The 20,559-nt window shown below is 37.2% G+C and overlaps 2 protein-coding genes across 4 annotated transcripts in view; one reads left to right on the top strand and one right to left on the bottom strand.

The window, feature by feature from the left end:
• The first annotated feature begins 303 nt into the window (after nt 1-303).
• serp2 (stress-associated endoplasmic reticulum protein family member 2) lies at nt 304-4,033 on the top strand. Its single transcript, XM_052142142.1, is given in 4 exon segments — nt 304-361; nt 364-386; nt 3,784-3,856; nt 3,993-4,033. Coding segments are annotated over 4 exon segments (195 nt in total).
• Nucleotides 4,034-6,666: 2,633 nt separating this feature from the next.
• tsc22d1 (TSC22 domain family, member 1) overlaps nt 6,667-20,559 on the bottom strand; it is a 57,103-nt gene continuing 43,210 nt past the window's right edge. The window contains exons 1-3 of one of the 3 annotated variants that reach the window (XM_052142131.1): nt 15,536-15,866; nt 9,052-9,103; nt 6,724-8,476 (exon numbers count right to left, since the gene is read on the bottom strand). In XM_052142131.1, the coding sequence (XP_051998091.1) occupies nt 8,219-8,476; nt 9,052-9,103; nt 15,536-15,582 (357 nt within the window). In that variant the 5' untranslated portion in view covers nt 15,583-15,866 and the 3' untranslated portion in view covers nt 6,724-8,218. Of the gene's footprint in view, nt 8,477-9,051; nt 9,104-9,541; nt 9,898-15,535; nt 15,867-20,559 lie in introns of those variants that run through there. The other 2 variants (XM_052142130.1, XM_052142129.1) reach the window with 2 other exon arrangements.

The following is a 20,559-nucleotide window of genomic DNA, read 5'->3' as shown; positions in this document are numbered from 1 at the left end:
ATGACAGGTTCCACTGTGACAACTTTTCCAATAGGGTAGGACAACTTGCTGTTGGGGCGTGTAAACATACAACTCCAGAAATTTTATCTGGAGTCAAGAGTGTGACAGCTATCTTCCCTACAGCTGAGAGATGGAGCTTATCCCTTCAGACGTGTTTCGGCTACATGGAGGTGCACTTCCGTCCCGCATAATTCGGTTTAGGGGAGCAGGTGCAAGGAAACGGGGACTAAAACATCACCGCATTTAAAGCAATACATTTTATTTTACTGTAGAGTTTCATTTTCACATTTACCGTGTCGGAAGATGGTAGCAAAACAAAGAATCCGGATGGCAAATGAGAAGCACAGCAAAAACATCACTCAGAGGGGAACGTGGCCAAGACACTGGTGAGACTGTAATTTGACGTCGGAATGAACAGGAATAAATGATTATCGTGGCATTCCTGAGCCGATTTCTTGTATATGTTCTTGATTTAAGTGTTATTGTAATTGGTATGGTCCTTTCGAGGCAATGATCAGTGTTTCACGATACTGTTGTAATAACACATAGCGAGTATAAGTGGGTTATTAAAGTCTTAATCCACTATCGCTCATTCTCTTAAATAAAGTGGCTAAATTCACACATAACATAAACACGCTATTATTTTACATAATCATAGTCGCTGTGTGCTTTATGAGTCAACTTGATGCAAAGCAGACAGATTTAAAGTTGACGCTTATGTTGTTGCCACGGTTGCATTGTAAAGGTAGAGTTCAACCATTGTCAGGAACTTCATCAACATCCATGTGAAGCCAAGAGAAGTTTAATAGTAGGTCCTATGTGGACTAAATAAATGATATCATCAGATAAAATGGCTTTTGCCACCTGAATTCTGTTTTTAATTCAAACAGAATGATTTCACAAATAACTGAGCATGACATGATTCAATTTAACCAACTTTTACCTTTGCCAATTTTGTCCTCACCACTTTTTGAAATAACTTTCAAGTAAGTTTCTAATGCAGAACAAACATCTCCAGTTCTTGAGCAGGAGTTTCCATTTCATTCCTGTGTGTTATTCAAGTGGCAATCCAGCACTGAAATGTGTTATTTCGAATGTTATAATGAGTGTTCTTGCGGCTTTTATCAATGGCACTGAGTGATAGTTGGCGGCATGGCCATAGCTAATAGGGTAAAAGGTGGTAACGAAACTAGGGCCAGATTTTCTTGCTATGGCCCTGGCGGGTGGCGATCTTCACTCGTGCATCCAGACGGGTGCTCTTTTGGCACCAAATCTTGAGCTCCATTGTTGTTAAATCGCAAAGCAAATAGCAAATATACACTCATTGGCCACTTTATTAAGTACACCTGTACACCTAGTTATTCATGCGATTATCTCACCTGCCAATTGTATGGCAGCAGGGTAATGTACAAGATCATGCAGGTACGGATCAGGATCTTCAGTTAATGTTCACATCAACCATCAGAATGGGTAAAAAATATGATCTCAGTGATTTGGACAATGGCATTGATTGTTGGTGCCAGACGGACTGGTTTGAGTATTTCTGATATTGCTGATCTCCTGGGATTTTTATACACAACAGTCTCTAGAGATTACTCAGAATGGTCCCAAAAACAAAAAACATCCAGTGAGCGGCAGTTCTGTGGACGTAAACGCTTGAGAGGGGTTGATGAGAGAGGTCAATAGAGAATGGCCAGACTGGTTCGAGCTGACAGAAAGGCTACGGTAAGATAACAACTCTGTACAATTGTAGTGAGAAGAATAGCATCTCGTTGCACCTTGAGGCGGATGGGCTACAATCAGCATAAGACTGCATTGGGTTCCACATCTGTCTGCCAAGAACAGAAAACTGAGGCTGCCCAGTCTCCTGTTCTAAGCTGACAGTAGTGGTACCCAGAGGGGTCTTCTGCTGCTCAATGTTCAACATTTGAATGTTCAGAAATGTTTTTCTGCATAGCACTATTGTAATGTGTGTTTATTTAGGCTACTGTCACCTTCCTGTCAGCTTGGACCAGTCTGTCAATTCTCCTCATACCTCTGTCATTAACAAGCCATTTTCGCCCACAAAACTGGCATTAATTTTTTTCGCACCATTGTCTTTACACTCTAGAGACTGTTGTGCATGAAAATCCCAGGAGATCAGCAATTACAGAAATAAAAAACAATTTCAACACCACTTTTTTGACAAAGTGACACCTATGATAACCACAAAAAAAATATTTAGACTCGTCCCTCATTTATTTAAATACCGCTGTAACAATAAAACACTTACAGTGGAAGTGAATGGAGCCAATAGATTAAACATTAAAATACAAACTGTTTTACAGGTACGTACTGCCACAAGACATAAACAATATACATGTTAATATCACTCTGGTGTAATACAATTTCATGGGGTTTACCGGCTTTGTGTTGTCATGGTAACAAAGTTGTAATATTGGATGTAACTACACAGAGAAGATTAGTAAACAATTTTATCACACAAAACATTTATATTGCTTGCATTATGTGGCTATACTTTTGAAACCATGTGTATTTTGAGGTTTACGGATTGGACCATTCACTTCCATTGTAAGTGTCTCACTGCAACCCAGATTTTTGCTTTCATATAATAAACGAGGGATGAGTTGAAAATATGTTTTGTGGTAATCAATATTATGCCACAAATGCTGAGCTTATCTTGTATTGAACCTTGAATATTCCTTTTAGAAGTTATTTCTACCTGATCTTACCCTTTAAATAGTTTTGTAGGTGTCCCCTAGTGTATTCAGGTTGATTCAGTAATGTTGAAAAAAATAATTTTACATGAATAAAACCAGTTAATTTAGATGTTACCACATGTAGAACACACTCAAAACATTGTGGACTTCAGGAGTAACACCCCAACTTGACCCTGCTCACCATTCTAAACAGCACTGTGGCAGCAGTGGAGTCATTCAGGTTACTGGGCACTACCATTTCAGAGGACCTGAAGTGGGAGACCCACATTGACCAGCTGAGGTTGTAATTCCTTAGCCAGTTGAGGAAGTTCAACCTGCCACAGGTGCTGTTAATCCAGTTCTACTCAGCAGTTGAGTCTGTCCTCTGCACTTCAATAACTGTCTGGTTTGGTTCAGATACAAAATCGGACATCAGAAGACTACAAACAACAGTTTGGACTGCTGAGCAGATTTATTGGTTGCCCCCTGCCCTCCCTTCAATTGTACACTTCCAGAGTGAGGAAAAGGGCTGGAAAAATCACTCTGGACCCGTCTCACCCTGCCCACTACCTTTTTGAACTGAAGAATACTGAAGGGGTGCTTTGCTGCAGGACTGCTGCACTTCACAAAATAAATGGCATCATGAGGATAGAAAATATATTAACATATTTAATATATTATGTGTATATATTAACGCAACATATCAAAACAGTTTGGTAGAAAACGGGTCTTCCAAATGGACAATAACCTCAAGCATACCTCCAAGTTGTGGCAAAATGGCATAGGGACAACAAAGTCAAGGCATTGGAGTGGCCATCACAAAGCCCTGACCTCATTCTGATAGAACATTTGTGAGCAGAACTGAAAAAGCATGTGCGAGCAAGGAGGCCTACAAACCTGACTCTGTTACACACGTTCTGTCTGGAGGAATGGGCCAAACTTCCAGCAACTTATTGTGAGAAGCTTGTAGAAGGCTACTTAAAACATTTGACCCAAGTTAAACAATTTAAAGGCAATGCTACCAAATACTAACAAAGTGTATGTAACTTCTTGAAAACTTGAAGTTTGATTTGCTCCATTTCAGCGACCACAAGAAGAGAAATATCCTGTAGGCCCATGGCTCTTGGCACTCTTTGTATTTGTTGTTTGTGGATCAGGTAATATTAGAATTTGAATTGACCTTGTAATTATAAGTTCTGTGCTGATTGTTATTAATATCAGAGTTTTTAATAACAATAATAAATGATAGACTGAATCTGGAATTTAAAAGTTGATATTCTTTCTTCTTTTCAGCCATTTTTCAGATCATTCAAAGTATTCGAATGGGAATGTGAGTCCCAGAAGTCTTCACATACTCTATCCTGCATCTGAATGACACAACAGAAGGCCAGATAGTCAAAATCCTTCTTGTGGGTCAGAAGGTTATATGCTGAGCTGGAAAAAGTGTACAACAGTACATGACATCACACGTGTTTACAGAGACCCTGGGAAAAGAGAACAAGTGCTTTTCTACAGAGCCTTTGTTGTTGTTGACTCTCCGCTTTTATCAATTTTGCCATATTTATTTGTGATCACTGATTGCGTGCCATCATCTTCATATTTCTCTATTTAACAGTGTTTGCGTGACCTTTTTCAAATAAACCTCAAACACATTTGGATATTGCTGCATATATGTTCTGCTTTTTCAAAACTACTTCAAACCCCAGAACTTTCTTTTGTGTTTACTGTGCTCGATTTTTGTCCATTTTCAAACATGGATGCTCATGAATGTGTTATATTATATAATAGTTACAAGCTTCCAATGAAGGATTTTCAAAAAACTTGCAGCAATTTGGCAGACAGCACATTAACTGTATGGACAATCCCCGAGGAGCTGGCTGATGACGACAGTCAGGGAAAGTTTATGGGTCATCTGGATTATAAATCTTGATGCTTATTCTTTGAACATCCACTACCCTAACAATGGTGCTGTATTGACGGAGAAAATTCTTGATCTGGCTTTTACTTGCTAGCTTTGTAGTACAAGAGCCTGCTGAGAGTGTGGTCATTTTAAATCCAATTATTGCAGTTTAGATTTGCCAGTGTAACAATTAAGATAGGGCCTTCATTTGAGATAGCTAAGTGGACACAACACGACTCAAGCTCGTCTCCTTTGATGTTTTGAGTCGGTGACTGGTCTTCGACGAGAAGTCTTGGATCTCACAACAAAAGCTCTTGTTGTGTGCGCGCTATTGCGACGAATCTAAACCCAGATGCTGCAACAGTTTTCAAAACAGCCTGATATCTAGACGTCTTGTCGTAATGTGTGCGCACTGTCCCGGTAAGTGAAAGACAGACAATAAACCAAAGCCATTGAAATAGAGAGCGCAAGTGGAGGAAAAGGTATTAGGAAGCAGAAGACAAAAAATCATTAGATTTGAATTAAATGAAACTTCACCCACATCTGCCTACCCTCTGTCTATAATATTTGAATCTGTTTTTCTTAAATGTTTCCTTTTGCAAATAGCAAAATGAGCACGAGCCTTCTTTCATGTTTGTTGAAAGAGAGCAAGAATTTGGTAGACAAAAATTAATTAGAAAAAAAAAATCATCCACATCTACTCAATGTCTTTATTATTTTCAGCTACCTCTCCTCGAAATCCAAACACCCAAAGTCCAAAGTTGTCAAAAATAAAAAAAACTGTAACTGATGTATCGCTTGTACATTTGTGATTGGATCACCCAAAACTCATCTTAATACCAGGTGTACACATGGTCTCAGTCAAGGACGAATGGTCGTTTAGTTGATACACTACAGTCCTAAAGTGTTCGCACCAGCATGACGAAAAACCGGACTGTGAGTTGCAGAGCGCAGACTGCAAGTCATGTAGTCTACACTTGGCTTAAGGCCACATCCTCACTAATATGTTTTAGTTTGAAAACACATAATTTTCTCTATGCATTGGTCTGCTGTCCACACTGAGACAGTGTTTTTGATAGCGAAAACTGAGCTTTTCAAAACGCTCTCCCAAGTGGATAAATGTGTCTTTGCATTGCAGTATAGACGGGAAATTAAGACATCTGAAAACTATGACGTATTTGCAGTCATATGATCCATTTAACCCAAAACAATCAAGATGGTGGTCCATGTTGTTGCAGCGTTGCCAACTATTAACTGATAGCGTTGTTAAAGAGAAATGCTACATTGCATTCCTTCAAAGGATTGGGAAGTTTACTCGGAATTGTTGTTGACTGAACACAAGGACAATTGTGTTTCATATCATACATGGAATGGTGATTTTGCATGTGCATTGAGGGGATTTAAGAGTTTTCATATGTTTCAGTGTGGACAAGCAACTTTTGGAAAACACTTGAAAACGGCAGTTTGGATGGAGAGTGTTTCAAAAATGGAACATAAAATTTCAATTGTATCTGTAAGACAATTGTCAAGTTCACTGACTTCAATAGGAAGTAATGTAAAGGGGTTATTTCAAATATGACCCATTTTAGACAGCATCAATTTTTGGAAAAAGTAAGTTTTGCCCTGAATATCGCAAGTCATCTTATACGTGTAGGATATGAATTGTAGATATCCCCAAAAAAAATGTCACTAGTTAAAATACAGGAATGGAATTTCTATTATTGATAAAGCCCATTTTCTTATATCAGTAACTTTACAAATGCACTATTAAAAATGGTAATTCTTGATTTTAAAATATTTAAGTTTCAGTGTGGATGAGAAACTTTTGGAAAAGCTTGAAAAAGACATGTGGGTGGAGAGTATTTCGAAAACGCTGTTTTAAAATGTATCTGGATTAATGTGGATGTACCCTAAGACAGCTGTCAAGTTCACGGACTTCAATAGCTGTGATGCCTTTTGAGTACTGTAAAGGATTATTTAAAATATGACCCATTTTATACAGCATCAATAGAACATGTTGTGAAAAAAGTAACGGAACGTGTCAAAGTCAGCGGAGCCGGTTCAGTTTTGCCATGATTATCGCAAGCCATTTAATCATGTATGTGCAGGATATGAATTATAGATAATAAAAAAAAAATTTCAGAAATTAAATAACTAATTCTTGAATCAGGGATTACATGATATCAGTAATTTTACATATGCACTAGTAGAAATTTTCATTTTTGATTTAAAAAAAATTACATTGCAGTAAAACACATTCCTGATATGGGAATGGAATGGACATTTGCAATAGTAACAATGTAGTTACAAATATAAAAAAAAGAAGAGTTTTTTACTAATAAACAATGCATCGCTGATATGAGAAATTGGAATTATAACTAGTAAGAAATTAATTCTAGGTATCTGCAATATATCTGCATTTTGAATAGGAGTAAATTACAGATCATTGTGAAATTATAACCAAACATCCAACCAAAGATACAAAAGTTAAATACTCGCTAATCTATACACACGCTTGGCACTTAATCCTAATTAACACTTTAGCAATCTCTTTATCAATTCAATGCCAGGTCAAATTAAGACAATCATCATGTCATGTAAGTGAAAGCTCCACAGCCATTTTCACAAACATGACTTTATTGAGAGTTGTGAAGTGCAACTGGCAAGTGCAATTACAGTAATTTACAACTTATATCCCGGTTTGACAACATGCACAGAACAGAAGCATACAACTTGTACACAATACAAAATCCATGTCAGCTATTGCATATGATAGTCAAGAGTAATTGTAAGTTAAATGATTGATCCAGAATACTTCACTGTCAAAACTGAAAACAGAAATCACATGGGTGTAATACTTCAAATCATTTCAAGAGAACAAAGTAGTGTACAGTAGGTGTTAGATGAGTAGTTTCCATTTATCAGATAAACAGAGCAAGACTGAATCTGTTTTAATGGCATTTTAAAATATTATGTATCTGGGCAAGCCAACGACTACCTCTTCTACCCTTTAAATCTGTACAAACTATATAGTGTCTCTGTAACCTCTTCGCATAATATCGCTATTTTACAAAATACTTACACTAATCATACAATAATATACATCAGCCTGCCCACCTCGATTTCCAGCTCACTTCTCATCTGTCTTTCTTGAACAGATAAAGAGCCTTGAATAAATGAGGATTTTAAGAATCATACCTCCTTTTTCTTAATTCAAAAAAGTATCATGATTACACCAATGCCATCATTGCATTTACCATCCAATGCCAGATGGGGCACAGAGAGGCAGATGTTCAAAGTTTCATCACATTCATGACCGTAAAAGTGCTTGCTTTATTATAAGAAGCTCAGTCTAAAAAAGACTGCAGTCTACATAAAGGAGACATGGAAAACACCAACATTACTTTCGACACAGGCACAGTGATTCTTTACATTGTGTCCTCTCGGATTACTCTCTTCCACCTGACAAATTGCAGTCCAAGGATTTTTGGTAACGTCCAATATCGGTCAACAGCAAACTGGATTGTCATTGGTGTGTCAAGTTTTGAAAGGTGTGCAAATGTTGTCAGTCTACATGTGAGTGAGTCATATGTCCGTTTCATCGAACATTCATTCTGTGCTATGCAGACGGTCCAGAGTTTTGTGCTGCCAGTTGGGCTGACGGTGCAGGCGGCTGCACTCCTTGTGTGGACGAAGGCGGCGAGCCGCTTTGAACTTGTGCCTGGAACTGTGCAAGTTGCTCCGGACTAGCCAGATTCTTCAGCAGATTATTCTCCTGTTCAAGTTGAGAATTTCTCTCAATCAGTTCTTTAATCTGTTCTTTCAAAACCTCCACTTCCTCCCGAACAGCATACATCAAGTGACTCTTCACCAGATCCTGAGAATGGACAACAAATAGTTATTTCCAGGTCTTTTTTTTTACCACATTTATCATGTCATTGAGTAGTCAAACAGATCATCTGAGCAATGACTGAGGCCACAGGTAGGAGTGTGTAATAAAGCATATAAAAGCATCTCTTCCCACAGTCCCTCCCTCGCTTTATGCCACACTGCTCGGCGTCACCAAACGCACAAAATGGCCGTCCCACACGGCGTCCAACCAATCAGAAGCAGAGATATTTTTAACTGCTGTAAAAGCTTTGGGGTTTGCCTAGCAACATTAACAAGGCGCACAACGCGCGTCAGCAAACAAACACGAAACGCTTTACACATTTCACTCGTTTATCGCCCAAACTAAACTATGACTATACAGAAATGTCTTGCAACGTAAAATACATCAAAACGAACAAAACAAGCATATAACGACGCTATCGTAGAGCAACAATACATTTGATTTATGATTACATTCATTACAATGATACTGATAAAACTCTACACTCCGTAAACAAATTATCTCCGTCACTTTTGACATATGTAATTTTATTTATGGTAAGAAAAAACAAGATGACTTACCATGGCTTGTTCAATTTTGTTGTCTATAGCCACAACACTGGCACCCGATGAGCTGTGGGGGAAAAAGTCAATCGTTACTTGATTGCTTAAATAAATAAAGCAATTTCAATAACAAAGACATCATTCCAAATCCATAAATGGTCGGAAACTATCGGTTAAAAGCAAATCTACAACATAGCACCACTCGGTTGTCTCTGGTTGTCTACGCTGTCGTATTCTGTGGCATTAATAAACATGACACAATGAGAAAGGCAGATCTAGATAAAGATGTTATAGGAAATATGACTTATACAGCCTCATCTATTATGCGACCAAATGAAAGAGTGAAATGAAAACGTTCAACCAGCAATGTAGACGCGATTTTTACTATAACCCCCAAAAAAAAAACAGCTTATGTTTTTTTAATTATATATATTCTCAGAACAGACTGCATGCAGGACACAAGCGTTATTGTTATTAAATGCCAACATGATAATTCTGACACTTTTACCTATTGTCGAGCTTGACGGAAGAAGTCTCGGTCCCCAACAACGATGAGAGAAAAGATATTGAAAAATGTCTAAGCTGACAAACACCCAGATCCATCGCCACGGAATAGCATGGAGAATTCATGCTATTTCTTCCATATGAATTTGACCACGGACGCGAACGTGTGTCCTTCCTGCAGCCTTTCTTTTGAATATTACATCCTTTGTGTACGTTAGCTGAAATATTATGCGGTGAGCTTTTAAATGCCCAGCAGAAAAGCTCGCTTTTTCAAGAGACCGTACATCCAGTGCCGCAGCACAAAGGAACTCCAAGGTCAGCTCATCTCTGCGCTGGTGAATATCTGCAGCCTATTGCATTTGCATAATTTATTTCACACAGCACTGTGCTGCACGCCATTGGCTGAGAGCGAGGGCATTTGACTAATCTATGCAGTGACGCCGCTGTTTGTCGCTCTTCCGACTCGGTCTCCATAAACACTGCTTTCCTTATAAGATTGTCGTGTTGGAGCAAACCGGTGTTGTTTCCATCAAAAAGATACAATCGCTCTAAACTGCCCAATTCTAATACCCAGCATCTAAACTTTACCTCACAATCAATTCTTGAAGAAGTTTTTATTGCTTGGGCGGTGTAAAAACATGATCCATGTTTTTATTTTGTAAAACAACGTTGGCCAAAACGTTATCCAGGCTGTTTTGTTGTATTAAATACACGGACGAGAATGGGAATGTTTTTACATGTCCCCACTTAGAGGCAATGGGTGGAACTGCAGTGGAGAGCAGATGAGAGGTTTTCAACATTTACAGACCACATCCAGACCCAGGGAACCCCAACACACACACACACACACGCACACGCGCACACGCGCACACACGCACACACGCGCGCGCTTTATTGTGTCAATAGGAAATATTAGACACCCAAACATTACTTTTGCAAATAGAAAAGATTAGAAGAACAGGGGGCCCTGAAACAGATGTCATGGCCCCCACAGAACATTGAGACAGTCTGAGATTACATAGAGAGACAGAAGCAATTGAGACAGCTGAAATAGATAGAAAAACTGTTGCAAATTCTCCAAGAAGCTTGGATCATCCTATCTGCCAATAACCAAGAAAATCTGTGACCAGGTGTACCTAGGATAATTGGTGCGGTTTTAAATGCAAAGGTGGTCACACCGAATACTGATTTAGCTTTTTCAATGTTTACTGGACTTTGTATGACATTAAGTGATAAATAAAAATTATTTATGGCATTATTTTTGCTATGCAACATTTTTCACAAGTGCCTAAAACTTTACTTTTGCACAGCACTGTGTGTGTGTGTGTATGTGTATGTATATTTATATATAAGATTTCCTCTAACGCTTTCATTAATAACTTAATGTTACATTCTAAGTATAACCAGGCCCAAAAGCATGGAAGCATCTCTAACACGCGTTTAGGAAACACTCTGTCCCATATGATTTAGGCGAAGCTAACTAATCTCATGTGAGCTTTAATTAACATGTTCAACTGCACATCAGCGTGCTTCATATTATATGAGCATGCACACACGCATGACTTGCATTGCTTCAAAACTGAAGCACATAGATTCAGCTGTCAGAGAACAGGACATATATCTTAACTTTTAACAAAATGCATGACTTTCATCGCAAATACGTTTTAAAGTTTAACCAGAATGACATACAATAGAGAATTATATCATACACAAGGAGCAGCATGATGCACCTCATAAATGTATCATTATTTTTGAAGGATGACCAGAAGTTATATGTCATAGTACAGTAAAAAAATCATCCATCAATGCAAACCATCAATCTTTCAATTACACAAAATCTGGCCAAACTGTTCTAGGAAAATAATCACACACTAACTTAAACCTAATAAGATGATGGTTTATATTCAGATATTGTACTGTGTTCTCCAACATCTGTATATCTAGCTCTCTTTCATACATAGGCATATTTCTCGAAGTTGCTTTGTAATACGCAGGTAATGTACAGTTAAAGGGGATCAGTATTATCATGTATTGATGTGAAGTAGGCTCATTACAGGTTGCGCTATATTCGCAAAAATTCATGCTAATAGCCTTGCAGAATGAACAATGCGCTGTTATCATAGACTGTAAAAAAAGATGGACGACGTACTTTCGCTCTTTTCCATTGGTGAGAACTGAAGCCGCCAGTGTCCCTATATGGCGCTGACATCTTGGGAGTTGAGTGTGATTAACGGTGTGAAATAATTATAGAAATTTAGATATTAAATGTAAAGCTCCAATCTCCTCAGTCCTCCGAAGATCCCGAAAAAAAGTCAGTTGGTGCTTCAGTGACTACTTCGCTCAGAGAACCTGTCAATCACAGCTGTCAATCATGATGCCACAGCACCGTTTTTATAGCATCAAATAACTAACTAAAAACAAACTTATTTTGAAAACAAACACTTGAAATTACATCAACGTGATAGAAACTACAGTAAATGACAGAAACTATCTTTGGAAAAAAGATATGTGAAGTGTAATTTAATTGTTTAGTTGGTCTCACGTCCCGTTGAATAACATGGGGAGGCGGGGTTTATGACCTATACTAGGACCAGTCAACAGGGGGCGATCGAGACGTTTTGGCTTCACTTTTGAGGGCTTGTGCGGCACACATGGCGGTTACCATCTGAGGAAAAACATCTGGTAAACTGAATTTTATAAAAATAATGAGATGCTATGAGGTGATAATGGTAGCAATAATTCATCAAATGATGTTGAAGAGCATTATAACCTTGCATATCTCCATATGTGCAGTGTAGTCAAGTGCAATTTCTGCATATTAAATATATGATTCAGACAACAATAGTGGATAGTAATGGGTAAAAGTATAGATTTTCTGATGCATCGCAATCTTCATATGAACGATCTTGCTATTGGTTCCTAAATCAAACAATCAATATTTTACAACACTATGTGATGACACTAAAATGCAAGTAAATCACTTGCAAATGAGACCAGAATTTGCACTATGCAAATAAAAAAATCTGTGGATTAGCCACTGGCTGGTAAATGTTCAGATTTCACTCACCAGTAAGGTTAGAATCCTTTGCCAATATAATCCACTGCACGTTGAGTGTAAAAGTTTGGTTTCATTCATTCACATGTGTAATGTGTGTCCAAAGATGAGATCCACGCAATAAATTTGTCACTGAATAATGTCTCTTTTAATACCCTTCTGTTCTCTACAGTCAGTTGTTGATCAAAAACAAAACACAATGATTTATTTGAGGTAAAGAAGCAATTCGAGTCCTCTCTCATTCACATGCACTCATTTACAGATGCTCTATACAGAAATGCCAGTTTTTAGCACATGATCAACAAATCAATTTAAAGTCTTGTAAATAGTATACATTAAACAAACATGTAACAAAATAAAACATATGCAACATAATATATTTATTGATGGAATAAAGGGATCTGCAGACTTTTAAAAAGCTAAAATGTACCAAAATTATGAAAAACTAATCAAATATAATTTGTAAAATGTCTATTTTTGTAATGTACCTAGTTAGAAGTTCCTTTGTAGGGCTGGACGATAGGACGATATAATTGGATATTGATGATATCTGACAAATAATCGGATGCATTGGTGAATAAATGAGAATTTACATTTTTAGGTGAACTTATTTTAATTTTCAACAATGTGCTGACTGTTATAATATGATAGGCAACTTTTACTTGGTGAATTATATTTACAACAGGCTTTTTTATTTTATTTGTCATTATTTTCTTTATTTATTTAAGGTTTCCTCTTATTGGTCCTGCATTGCAAATGTATTCAATTTTTTTCAATAAATATAGTAATTATAACCGATTCTCTAGACTCAGACATGACTTAAAGCATACAATATTGCTTAACAACTTGATAAAAACAGCACATAAATCAAAAATGTCATAATTAAGGAAACACAGCCTGTCGAGAAAAGACAATGAAATGTTATTGAGGCAAAAATACTGAGATTGACAAAACATCAACGTCTTTTTTTAAACGTATTCAAAACACATATCTTTGTGACACTAACTTGTATTCATCATCCTCTCCATAAAGAAAAGTTTTAATTTGAGGGCCATGGAATTAAACTGCTATTCAAGGACGTCTTATCATTAGATAAATGAGCTTTTTTTCCCCCAAAATGGAAACAAGCATATTTACCTTCTCTGAGGTTAAAGCATTGTGGAATGGAGTAAATATGTGACCAGCTGAAAACCCATTCCGGGGGACTGCTTGTCGCAGACACACATGAGAAGTTCTGTGCTGCAAGAGAGGTGAGGGGAAAGCGAAGAACCGATTGGTGCTGTTTTAATGATATTTTTGTGTTTTTTTTAATTTATTTATAATTTTTTATCCCATTTATTTGTATTACTTAGGCCTATTACTTGAGTCATATAATAATACGGAACAGGAACAGGGGCAGGGGGGTTGAAGGTGTAATCGGATTTGGCAATTTATTTAATAAAAATTATTGTGACAATATTTCTTACATATCGCTCAGCCGTAGTCCCCTGTAAAATTACCGGCATTAGCTTTCTTTCATATGTAGGCAAAATGGACATCATTACTGAAATATGCCCATATTAATCGACATCGAATTGGGAAATCTGTATCAATAACCAGCCATAGAAGTGGAGTGATGCTGTACAGTCCCTGATAAACAGTTTGCTGATCTGAGTAAATTAATCAGGCGCTAAACTAGCGCAAATGGCGCATGCAAATAAACAGCAATTCATTCTTAGTGAATTTCACCTTCTTTTAAAAATAAAGCAATGTTGCCCCACAGTATTCTACATTAAATGAGCCCAAGGAGGAATAATACTTAGCCTAATAATTTAAATTAATAGCATCAATATGAAATAACAAACAACAATACCTATATACCCACTTGAGAATTCTTTTTTTCTTGAAGTATTGAATCAAAATTATTTATCGAATCTTTACAACAGACAATTTGAACATACGGAAGTAAACTGAACTGCTGAAATGTTCAAATCAAGTCTCTGCTTGCGTCCAATATGTATAGATCACTTATCCTAATTAAGTGTAGCAGAACACCAAATGAAGCACGAACCTAAGCAGCTCAGAACACCATTAGCTGTTCCAGGCTCTTTGACTGAAGTGGATTTAAGCAATTAAGAGTCCAAATATACCTCTGCTGTCCATGACCCGACCTCACTACTATCATTCAGAGCTCTCAACTGAAACCAACCTTTCATTGACTTCTTTATGCGATAATCACAGTTTGCCATCTTACTCGAGACCACCACAATTATGAAACCAAGGCCACAAGCTACAAGCCATGACAAACACTAATTCCAGCTGACTAAATGAAGCTATAATTTGACAAAATATGAACATCTGATTTAACCCGGATCAGGTTTTCTGGACTGAGTGTACTCATAATGAGCATGCAGAACAAGTTCTCAATCAAAGCTTAATAACGAAGGTTCTATACGTAAATCTGGTGCAAATGTAAAAAAAACAACTAAATATTCTACTACCATTGACACTTGGATCACTTCTGCCAAATACAATGAAAAAGGAAACTCTGACAAGAAAGAAAAAAAACATAGGAGAGTTTTGGCATGCATATCAGTCTCAAAACACATCATTGCACCAAATTATAGACTACTTTGTGAATTTGGATATTTTAAGTTTCAACTTCAAATACTGCTTTCTGAAAATTGAAATACACTTGGATACCCGCTCCATCTCCTAATGAACACACTGAAAAAGGCTGAACATAATTTTCTCATTAAAACAAGCAGATTAATCTGACACATATATGATGCTCAAAAGGATCAAAGCTCTTCTGAGACAACAAACCCAACAAGGCCTTTCATTCATCATGTGACAATGTACTTGCATACATTTTCCATCTTTTTATCTTTTAATCAAGATTCTGAAAGCATCTAAACAAAGGCTGTAGAAACCAAAAACATGCTCTCTTTTCAGCTACATTACCTTTTCAAATGCTGTTCTAACTCCCAGAACAATAGCTTCATGGCCATTTAGTCTTGGCCTTGGACTCGGAGGACTGTTTCTCTCATTGATGTTTCAATCAGCAGTCCTCCAAATACAGAACTTATTCCTCTATTCCCAACAAGGCTCAGACGCACACACGTGCACATTTACAAAGAGGCATGGCAAATATTTCCCTTCCTTTATCTTCTTCAGCAGTAGAAAAGTTAGAAAAAAAACAAAAAGGCCAGTGGCTTTGTAGTCCAATCTTCACCTTTCTCCACTGTTAGGTCTTTGTGTATCTTACAGGGAGATTCGCGAACGACTGGGTAAAAACAAGAGTAGGGCAAGCTGTGATGTCACGTCATTGACAAGATCACGTGACAGTTACATAAACCAGCAACGGAGATTGAAATATTCCCAGTGATCACTTCTCTCTCACACAGCCATGTGCAGGGCTGTCAGCCCTTAACAGCTATCCAAACAATCCTGTCCCAATGTCTTTTTTTTCCCTTTTCCCTCCTCTTTTTCCCGGCACAGAAGCGTGCATTTCTTCCCTGTGGAGAGAAGAGACGGGCCCCTGCACTTGAGCTACGACTTATCTTGTCACTTCTCATCAGTATTGTAGCCCGATGCAGGCTTACAGCATCCACGGCTGGTGAAGCACATACACGTCTCCCTAGGCTTAAGCTGCTTGCAATGAAAAAACAATATGGATCCCAACAATGGAAGGATTGCACCCGTTTAAATAACACTCCGTGATGGCTTTGAATGGCAGTGTGAGGCTTCTGTGCTTACATGTCTTTCTGTGCCCTACAAACAGCTCATCAGCAGGAATATACAGCCACTGAAGTTCAACTTGATGGCCACTACACTGACTGTAGCTTTCCACTGACTCCGAGACCTTGAGCGATGGCTTCATAATACTTCAGAATCTTTAAGAAAGCTCTGTGAGCTCAAAGCTCAAAAGGAAGTAATCTTCTAGTCTACTATATTAGTTTTAAATCCCTGCATTTTCATTTGACAAAGGCCTGTCATGTCACGAGTAATGTTATTACATAATGGCAATTACTAGACTTAATTGCAATAATCATGATCAACTTCTTTTATTTAATCCCATACTGTTATCCAAGAGTCTCTCTTTCATTAGCATTATGCAAACGCTCCATTACCGCATATTTAGAAAAAAGATGACGCTAAGAAACTCAAAATGTATTAGGGTAGACGTGGTCTCAATGTTCTAAATACAGTTCACCACATCCATTCTATAACATTTTTATTTTGAAATTGGATTTGCAATGTTTACGGCTTTCATCCACACTTGAACAGTTTTTTTTTTTTTTTTTACTGAAAACGGGAGCATTTAAAAAAACATTACCATTACAGCATACTTTGGAAACTGAAAGCAATTTTTCCAACAAAAACGGATTGGTGTGGATGTGGCCAATGTCAGAAATATGAAGGGATGTCCTGATACAGATACTGGTATCAGAATCGGGTCCGATACTGCACTCATGAAATTGTTCTTGTGTTCGTAAATGCAAAGATGCCAAAAAAGCAATTCCATCTGACGTACAAATGTCATTCCTTAAACGTTCAGCACACAAATTAAAATCACGTTGTCAGTGTGATTATTAAACCACAAAGGCTGATAAAAATATATAGTTCTCATGTGCTGCGCACTTAAAAAAAATTAGTGCTTGTAAATGTGTGGAGCCGGCATTGTGCTGACAAAGAAATAAAGTGCTCATACCTCTTAAGAGAGCCTTGGCTCCATTGACAGAAAACACCATCATGAGTATTGCATGCATTTTATAGTATATGACAGCAAGCAGTCATATAATTTACTAATTGTAATTAACTTTGTAGCAAATTTGGAAGAAATGCTAACTACACTGAAACTCAACAGTTTCTTTTATATATATATTTTACACAAAATGAAGAATGGAGGGTTTAACCTGACCTCTGTAAAATGTTGTATGAAATAAATTATGGCAGAACTACAGTATATAATTACATTATTTATATTCTTACATCAAATATAAAATATTAATCTATATGAATAAAATACACTGCCTGGTAAAAAAGAAAAAAAACGTTGCATACTCTAATATTTCGTTTGACCACCTTTAGCTTTATTTATGCCACACATTCGTTGTGGCATTGTTTCGACAACCTTATGCATGTCAAAACATTTCCATCCACAGTTGCATTAATTTATGCCCGAGATCTTGTATTGATGACGGGGAAGTCGAGCCAACTTTAAAATCTTCTCCAGCACATCCCAAATACTTTCAATGGGGTTAAGGTCAGAACTCCGTGATGGCCAGTTCATGTGTAAAAATTACTCCTCATGCTCCCTGAAACACTCTTTCACAATTTCCTGGAATATAACCACGCCGTCAGGGAAGAATTCATTGATGAGATAAACTGGTCATTCAGTACATTCAGCTGACATTTTATTACCGCATAACATTGTTGAGCCTAGACATGACCAACTGAAGCAACCCCAGATCATAACACTACCTCCAGAGACTTGTACAGTGGGCACTATGCATGGTGGGTGCATCGCTTCATGCCCTTCCCTTCTTACCCTGACGCACCCATCGCTTTGGAATAGGATAAAACTGGACACATCAGACCACATTACCTTTTTCCATTGCTCCACAGTCCAATCTTTATGCTCCCTAGCAAATTTAAGTCGTTTTTTGCCTCACTAACAAGTAGCTTTCTTTTAGCCACACAGCTGTTTAGTCCCAATCCTGTAAGTTCTCGTCACATTGTGCATGTGGAAATGCTCTTTCACTATTAAAAGTAGCTGTGAGATCTACTGTTGATATGCCCAAGTGTTTTTGTGATCTCGGATCACGATCATTCAATATTTCTTTTTCAGACCACATTTCTTCCGTGAAGCTGACGGTTCACTACTATCCTTCCAGGATTTAATAATGCATTGGACAGTTTTTAACCCAATTCCAGTGATTTCAGCAATCTCCTTAATTGTTTTCTTTGCTTGAGGCAAGCAAATAATTTGCCCCTTCTGAAACACAGTAACATCTTTTCCACAACCACGGTTGTTTAAGAAATGAGAAGCTACACACTGCATCAGTTAGGGTTAAAAGAATTGTTGCCAGCAGAAACATTTTAATCACTGCAATAATGCCCAATCATAGGCTCTTAAGTGTCTGCTTATTTAAATCCAAACTGCAACTTTTTTTGTTTGTATATGTGTATTATTCATGCCATTCTTACGAGTGTAATATTTGTTGAAAAATTCCTACAAGGACATTTACATATGTTTCCAAGTTTAATGTGAATAAATGACTTCTTAGTCTATATTGTTTGACAATTAAAAACCAGCCAAAAATGTCATTATCCTGGTGTCCCCAACCTGAAATTTGGGTAGCCACAATATTTACATGTAAAATAGATTAACAGGATTTGAATGGCTGCAGAGACTCGAGAGTTACGTAAAGAGAGCAGCTGAATTGGACACTGTTTAAACAGCTGTGTAGGAGATTCTGCTACAGATGCATACAGAAGCCCTGCAGTCAGAACCTTTGAGACTCAGAGTCTTCCATGCCACCAAATTTATAAAAAAGGTTACACCAGGGCTCTTCAACTACTTTCTTGCGGGGGCCAAAATTTTGTCCATATTGATCTTAAATAACACTTTCATCGCAAGTAACATGTTACTTAAAAAACCTCCCTTAATACTGTGAATTTATTTATATTAAAATAGTCACAGGGTATACTATATTAATGTATATTGAGTTTTCATGGTTTTAAAATCTGTCCATAAATTCCTTCATAAGAACTGGCTCTTAACTAACAAATACTTAATCAACTTTAATTATCAACAACAAAAATTATTTTAACATTTTAGGGCTATTGTTTACAAATTAGAAAAACTGCGGAGGAACATTAAGATCTGCTGAAGCCCTCTCACAATATCAACCCACATTTGAAAACAATGGCCATAAAGAAATGTCATGTTTACTTAATACATTTACATTTAATTTTACCTTTGAAAAAGAAAAAAAAAAAAGATAAAATGTATTTTCTTCCATTTTCTCTATAAAGTATCATCCTATTCAGTGAGGAAAAAAATCTGTCCTGCTAATCATAGGGAAAAGAATAACAAATGGAGTTGATGCTGTTCATGATCGAAATGGCTGACTCACAGCTGTATGTAAAACCAAATATAATCCGGATATTTGCAGGTTCTGCTCCACATTATCACTTTTTACAAGACCTTGAACAGATGTGTTCATTTAACATTTTAAGAATAGTGTATAAATGCAAACTTTTCATTTCTTTGAACGTTCAGTTTTCATCATCGATTTATCTTTTTGTTAACTGAGAGATACATATACACTGACAACATATATGTACCTGCAGTGATCATTTTTACATCTGTAGATTTTACCACTCTCCACACAACAAAGCAATTTATAAAAATGTATTTGATTGAAAAAGATGCAATTCAATGAACCTGTTGTATAGAGTGCAGATCATTGGGATCACATTGTGGGATTTCGACACAGACAAATGAGGGCCACGTTGTCACTCTGCGTGAGAGAAAGTGTCATTTTGCCAATTGGGCTGACAGCAGCAGGTTGCACAACAGAGCTCCATCCTGTATTCTCCAGTTCAAACTCTGACAGTGCAGCACACACAGAATAGACTGGACAACCTCAGCAAGTTTCACTCCATAAGCAAGAGAAAAAGCATGCAAGAATAGCTGCATATTTATTGCTTACTATGACTGCACATTTATTGCTTAGTATAATATGGCAATGCTTTTTGTAAAGGGTACTTAAGGGTACTAAAATTCCATGATTCACCACAAAGGAAATTATATATGTTTAGCAGAGAATTTAGGAGTGTAGAATTTCCCTAAAAATTTAAAATTAATTTCCCTCTCCCAACCCTAATTTCCAGTCTACACTTTACTATAAAGAAAAACAGGATAAAAAAGGGGACATGACATTTTTTTTTTTTACTTCTGTTTTTTTGTATCTTGC

This window comes from Xyrauchen texanus, chromosome 14 (assembly GCF_025860055.1).
Source record: "Xyrauchen texanus isolate HMW12.3.18 chromosome 14, RBS_HiC_50CHRs, whole genome shotgun sequence".
NCBI classification, from domain to species: Eukaryota; Metazoa; Chordata; class Actinopteri; order Cypriniformes; family Catostomidae; genus Xyrauchen; species Xyrauchen texanus.
Note: the sequence above shows the minus strand (reverse complement) of the source record. Positions and strands in the feature narration are given on the sequence as shown.